This window comes from Oncorhynchus keta, chromosome 29, assembly GCF_023373465.1.
Source record: "Oncorhynchus keta strain PuntledgeMale-10-30-2019 chromosome 29, Oket_V2, whole genome shotgun sequence".
In the NCBI taxonomy this organism is placed as follows: Eukaryota; Metazoa; Chordata; class Actinopteri; order Salmoniformes; family Salmonidae; genus Oncorhynchus; species Oncorhynchus keta.
The window spans coordinates 7,642,599-7,648,907 of record NC_068449.1 but is presented as its reverse complement, the minus strand read 5'-3'; the positions used below and the strand labels follow the sequence as shown (position 1 = coordinate 7,648,907).

Genomic DNA, 6,309 nt, shown 5'->3' with positions numbered 1-6,309 from the left:
ATGCATTGGAGTTCGGAACAAAGCTCAGTGGGCTGCAGCAACAGAGAGAAGTGGGCAGACCCAGTACTTTGAGTGACGGGCCCAGTAAAATATCTCGGTGAGGAAGTTCTGGTCAGGGTGGGCCTTTTGCCAGAGCGGCGCGTTGGAGCGGGTGAATGGATGACGTCGAGAGACTGGCGCCAGGCTGTCTGGGACGGGCGCGTTAGATCAACACAGCTGGGTTGGAATAGGACACACAGCTGGGCGAGGGTACATTCCTCCACAAAACACGATTGTGAGAAAAAGGAAAATAAGACCAAATAGGAACAGTTTGACTACGGTTTGACTAAAAAATGCAGGGGTTAAAAAGAAAGAGAAGAATATACAACTTATTTTGAGTTAGGGTTCATCACACATTTTATTCACAATAACATAGCCCGAATGTTGTTCTCCTCTGTCATGGTTAACTGCAGATTTCATATTTGTTTGGATTTCGTTTTTTTATCTTTATTTTATTTGACATTAAAAATATAAAAGAAGATGAATTGATAGTGGTATAGACAAAGTCCAGCTGGGCATATACAACAGAGTTTCTTATTTCTTATGATAATAATATGATTAGCTAATAATAACAAATTCAAAACTGTTATTCACAAAGGAGGGAGTTTGCACTTTAACGAACTCATGTAAGGCATTCAACTCTTAACTTATCTAGGCTTCTTGAATCTATTGCTAATGAAAATGACTGTTGTATCCCTATCCTCCTAGCCTACATCTTTTAGGTGAAGAAATGTGAAAACCATCACTTTTTATAAGGCTTATAATTATAGGATTTTCAAGCTTATCTTCTCTGTCTGCCTGCCTGCCGCTTGACAAGTCTTAAAATCATGTGATGCCAAAAGAGGTAGAAAAATTATTCCTGACGCCAAAATGTCTGCAACGTCATGAGAGGAACACATTGGCGTGAAACGCGTAACGGTAACGTGTGGCTTCAATTTGATAAAGGAAGAAGATCCAGAGAGTCTATGTCAGTGAGCAAAACAGACATATTTAGGTCTATTAACCAAGTTGAATGTTTCTTTTTGGATAGTTTATGTATTCAGTGCTCACCAAAATTACGTTTTCTTGATTGTAGCCTAATATCTGAAATGAGGTGGGTAATTGCCCATCGGATTGACTAGCATCATTGCTTGAATTTCTCATTCCATCTGCCCCCACCCCTACTTCGCTCCGGTAGGTGACGTTTGAACAGCCAATCATAAACCCCGAGCTTCTCAGAACAACCAGGAAGTCTCTACACTGGCTAATCACAGCACGAGGGTGTATTTATTTGTGAGAATGGGCGGCGACTGACTAACAAGGGTGTATAAAGCCATCCTCACACACACACCGAAGTACTGTAGCTGGTTGTTGCCTTAGCGTCTCACTTTATTTCACATTGAATTAACTAATTGTAGGCTACTTTAAAAACATGAAAGCCATCAGTCCTATGAGATCTGTCAGGAGCTGCTACGAAGCTGTCCGCTGCATTTCGGATCAGAGTCTCTCCATCACCCGGAATAAGCCATCTATGGAGGAATCCGTGGGCGCGCTGTGCGATATGAATGACTGCTACTCCAAACTGAAGGAGCTGGTACCGAGCATCCCACAGAACAAGTCCGTCAGCCAAGTGGAAATTCTGCAACACGTTATCGACTACATATTCGACCTACAAATCGCGTTGGAAGACGAGTCTTCAGCGACAACCACGCCTGATTTGGTGCTGTCACTAAAGGTGAGGACGGTTCCCGCCCCCGTTATGTAGGATTTGTTGCATTGTCTCATAGTTTCCGTTGTATCAAATTGACGCGCATGTAAAGGAAAACGTAGGTTTTTATTTTTGCCGTGTAAACATATGAACAATGTGATGTTGGAAAGCATTTAATATTTGCTGTTACATGATGCACGATCAAAATATAACCAAATATCAGTGCAGGCCTCGACTGTTATGTCGTTGCAATACATGTAACCATAAGTACATCTACTGCACGTGTCCTTGTTTATGTCCTGCTGTCAGTGAGGCTAATAATTTCGCTGTTAGTGGTAATAATATTTATTCCCCCCCCCATGAAGAATGCAGACCTTGCACGCAATTTCTCCCAAGAAGATGGACGGTTGTGCCGTTAAAGAGGAGGAATAGGCCTATAACGTCCATAAATGGTATGTAGCCAATCTATAGTCATCTATGCTTGTGTTATTACTATTGCATTACATGTATCCAATATAATTCCCGACTTGCTGTGACGTGGCTGGCAATGGCAATGAACTGCATACCTCTTAAAAAAATATATGATGTAGCCTTACTTTCTAAGATGATTCATAGCAATAAACAGCAATGAAGGGGACATTGATATGCAGGGAAATAGTCTAGTCCCCTTTCCTCTCTTATCTCCCACTCACCATGGTTGCCAATTAGCCAAGCCAGTGTATGTGTGGTGGATTCATTGCTATCAGCCTGGGGTTGGTGAATGTGTGGTGGATTCATTGCTATCAGCCTGGGGTTGGTGAATGTGTGGTGGATTCATTGCTATCAGCCTGGGGTTGGTGAATGTGTGGTGGATTCATTGCTATCAGCCTGGGGTTGGTGAATGTGTGGTGGATTCATTGCTATCAGCCTGGGGTTGGTGAATGTGTGGTGGATTCATTGCTATCAGCCTGGGGTTGGTGAATGTGTGGTGGTTAGTGAAAGCTCCACACTAGGCGCCAGTCTGCTCCACCTCTAAGGCGGAGGGAGGGAGTGTGAGAGAGAGCACTGTCCCGACTTAACTTTTTCTTCCCTTTCTCTCTGTGTGCAGGTGCAGATAAACACATCTCCACTTCCCCCTGGGCAAGAGGACAAGAGGGCCAGAAAGAAGGTCTGGGACGGGTATTTAGAGTGGGAGAGAAGAGGACTCTTTAGTTCTCAGATCTGGGCAAGAGGACAAGAGGGCAAGAAAGAAGGTCTGGGACAGGTATTTAGAGTGGGAGAGAAGAGGACTCTTTAGTTCTCAGATCTGGGCAAGAGGACAAGAGGGCAAGAAAGAAGGTCTGGGACGGGTATTTAGAGTGGGAGAGAAGAGGACTCTTTAGTTCTCAGATCTGGGCAAGAGGACAAGAGGGCAAGAAAGAAGGTCTGGGACAGGTATTTAGAGTGGGAGAGAAGAGGACTCTTTAGTTCTCAGATCTGGGCAAGAGGGCAAGAAAGAAGGTCTGGGACAGGTATTTAGAGTGGGAGAGAAGAGGACTCTTTAGTTCTCCGATGGATGGATGGATCATCCTCTTGTTTTCTGTCCTCTTGTCACCAGAAGTGACATAAACAACACACCAAAGCAGAAAAAGATTTGAATTGACTCTGTTTCTGTCTCTGTCCCTCTCCCTGTCTCTCTCTCTCTCTACTTGTTCCTCTCAGTTGTGGTTTTGTATCCCTCTGAATGTATCGATACATCAATCTTAGTGGATTTATCTTTTTGTGTTACATTCCAAACCAAACCTTTTGGATTGACTTTCCAATATTTTGTTACAACCCAACCCCCTCTCCCAATCCGTCCTCCCTTCCCTCTTCTCCTAGCCAGTCCTTATACTCTATCACTTAATTCTCTCTTCATATCCTCTGTTATCTTATAATTTGAAGGCTTTCAGAACTTGGTCAAATTGTGTAAAGATCTAATTTGATCACTGTGAACTCTGAAGGAGATGGGTTAAATGAGTTTGGTCTTGTGCGGGGGTCCTTGGATATAATCACAACTCTGTAATAGAGTTGATTGTAAATGTTTGTAGGGATTGTTTATTTCTACGGACAATGTCAAATAATTGCTGAGTTTTATAAACTTTTTTCTTTTTTAAAATCAAAGTCTGGGTTATATGTACGTTCTTATGTAATAAAATGACGAAATGTTGTGAACGTTCTGTGAAGTACTGTAGCTTTTCTTTCTTTGTTAGTTTAACTTTAGGGATTGTGCATCCCAAATGGCAACCTATTCCCGTTATAGTGCACTACATGTGGCCATAGTAGTGCTCGATATAGGGAATAGGGTGACGGTCGAGATGCATAATATTTATATAGCTAAGTATGGTGGATGATTTGCTTGAAGATCTCTTATGATTGAATTACATACCTTGATATGACAGGATGTACCTGTATTCAATAGAAGATTGAGGTGACGGGCTGTTTCCTGTATCTCTCTTTCAGTTTTTTCCGTGAGCCGTAACATAAGCAGCAATCTCTGTGGTAATAATGATTCTTTTCGGAGGAGTTGACACCTAGTTACAAATTACACTACTTGTATGATATAATATACTCTTATTATATCTAATCAGCCCAACTTAATACATCACAACAGGTTAGACTGCCTATAGCTGTGTTTGTAGCCTAATCATATTCACCCATCCCGCCACAGTCAATAGCTTTGTCACAATGAATCTCGATGTCAGATCTTAAATGCTTGGCATTTCTGGAGACTAATATATCCCATGTTTTTTTATTTATTTGTGATATAGGTAAATTATTACTTCTAGGTAGTCAATCTAGCAATCTATATATACAGTATGGTACGGAAACACGGCATCCAGACACCATGCACTCTTGATGCACCGAACTTGTTCCCCCAAAAAATGGACAATGCTGCCACCTAGTGGTTTTCAATTCAAGGGGCTTTATTGGCATGGGAACACATGTTAACATTGCCAAAGCAAGTGAACTAGATAATAAACAAAACATTTTCACAGGAAACATTACACTCACAGAAGTTGCAAAAAGCCAAACATATTATGTCTATATATATGTTGTAACAATGTGCAAATATTTAAAGTTTAAAAAAAGGGAAAATAAAGAAATATGGGTTGTATTTACAATGGTGTTTGTTCTTCACTGGTTGCCATTTTCTTGTGGCAACAGGTCACACATATTACTGCTGTGATGGCACACTGTGGTATTTCACCCAGTAGATATGGGAGTTTATCAAAACTGAATTTGTTTTCAAATTATTTGTGGATCTGTGTAATCTGAGGGAAATATGTCTCTATAATATGGTCATACAATGGGCAGAAGGTTAGGAAGTGCAGCTCAGTTTCCACCTCATTTTGTGGGCAGTGTGCACATAGCCTGTCTTCTCTTGAGACAGTGGCGGCAGGTAGCCAAGTTGTTAGAGCATTGGGCCAGGAACTGAAAGGTTGCTAGATTGAATCCCTTAGCTGCCCCTGAACAGAGCAGTTAACCCACTGTTCCTAGGCCGTCATTGTAAACAAGAATTTGTTCTTAACTGACTTTCCAAATAGCATTCTAGTTTGCACAGTTTTTTATTAATTCTTTCCAATGTGTCCAGTAATTATCTAATGATCTTTTTGTTTTCTCATGAGTTGGTTGTGTCGAATTGTGTTGTTGTCCTGTGGCTCTGTGGGGTTTGTGTTTGTGAACAGAGCCCCAGGACCAGCTTGCTAAGGAGACTCTTCTCCAGGTTCATCTCTCTGTAGATGATGGCTTTGTTATGGAAGGTTTGGGAATCGCTTCCTATTAGGTGGTTGTAGAATTGAACAGGTTTTTTCTGGATTTTGACAGTTAGCGGGTGTTGACCTAATTCTGTTCGGATACTATAGAACCTGAGAGAGGACCTGTCAAAATAAATTCCTGCCAGCAAATTAACTCCTTCTTGACCTTTGAACCTCTTTATACCTAGAGGTAGGGAAGTAACCAACCCACCATTGTTTGGCAGTTATCTCATTATAAAACAAAATAATGGAATATACATAATATCATAAAAATTATATTTGAACTATTTACATTTTGTGGCAAAAGTGTACAATTGAACTGATGAACTGATGAAAAAAATAAAAAAAATAAAATGGACCACTGATCTGAAAGCACTGGGCCCCTCTTAAAGTAGTTGACTTCAGTTGTGAATAGGTACTGACACCTAGTGGTTGACGTCACATTACTGCACTTTTCAAAGACCATGCACAATGCATGTTATTGCAAGACTATTTTAGTAGAGTACATTGATTAAAGTACATTTCAAATTGGTGATTTAGTTTATAATAATCAGGGAACAAGGGATGGATATGTCTTGCTATATCTAGCAGGAACCACCCAAAGGTTTGTGCAGAGGTCCCAAACTCAATTCCAAGAGGGCAGTATTTCTGGGAGTTCTCGCTCCCACCTTGTACTTATTGATCACTTCAGGGTCATTGATTAGTTAGGAGCTCCCCTCACCTGGTTGTCTTGGTCTTTATTGGACACAAATTTAAAGGAAATAACTAAAATCAGCAGACACACGGCCCTCCAGTAATTGGAGTTTGTAACCACTGGGTTAGCGGTTA

At 41.1% G+C, this 6,309-nt stretch overlaps 1 protein-coding gene and 1 long non-coding RNA gene across 2 annotated transcripts; both read left to right on the top strand.

The window, feature by feature from the left end:
• The first annotated feature begins 1,450 nt into the window (after positions 1–1,450).
• LOC118362268 (DNA-binding protein inhibitor ID-3-A-like) lies at positions 1,451–1,783 on the top strand. Its single transcript, XM_035742470.2, has one exon. It carries the CDS (start codon positions 1,451–1,453, stop codon positions 1,781–1,783), a length of 333 nt encoding a protein of 110 aa, XP_035598363.2.
• Positions 1,784–2,813: 1,030 nt separating this feature from the next.
• Positions 2,814–3,902, top strand: LOC127913571 (uncharacterized). The gene is made up of 2 exons (XR_008086055.1): positions 2,814–3,043; positions 3,206–3,902. It is a non-coding gene; the product is annotated as an uncharacterized LOC127913571 (long non-coding RNA).
• The last annotated feature ends 2,407 nt before the right edge of the window (positions 3,903–6,309 follow it).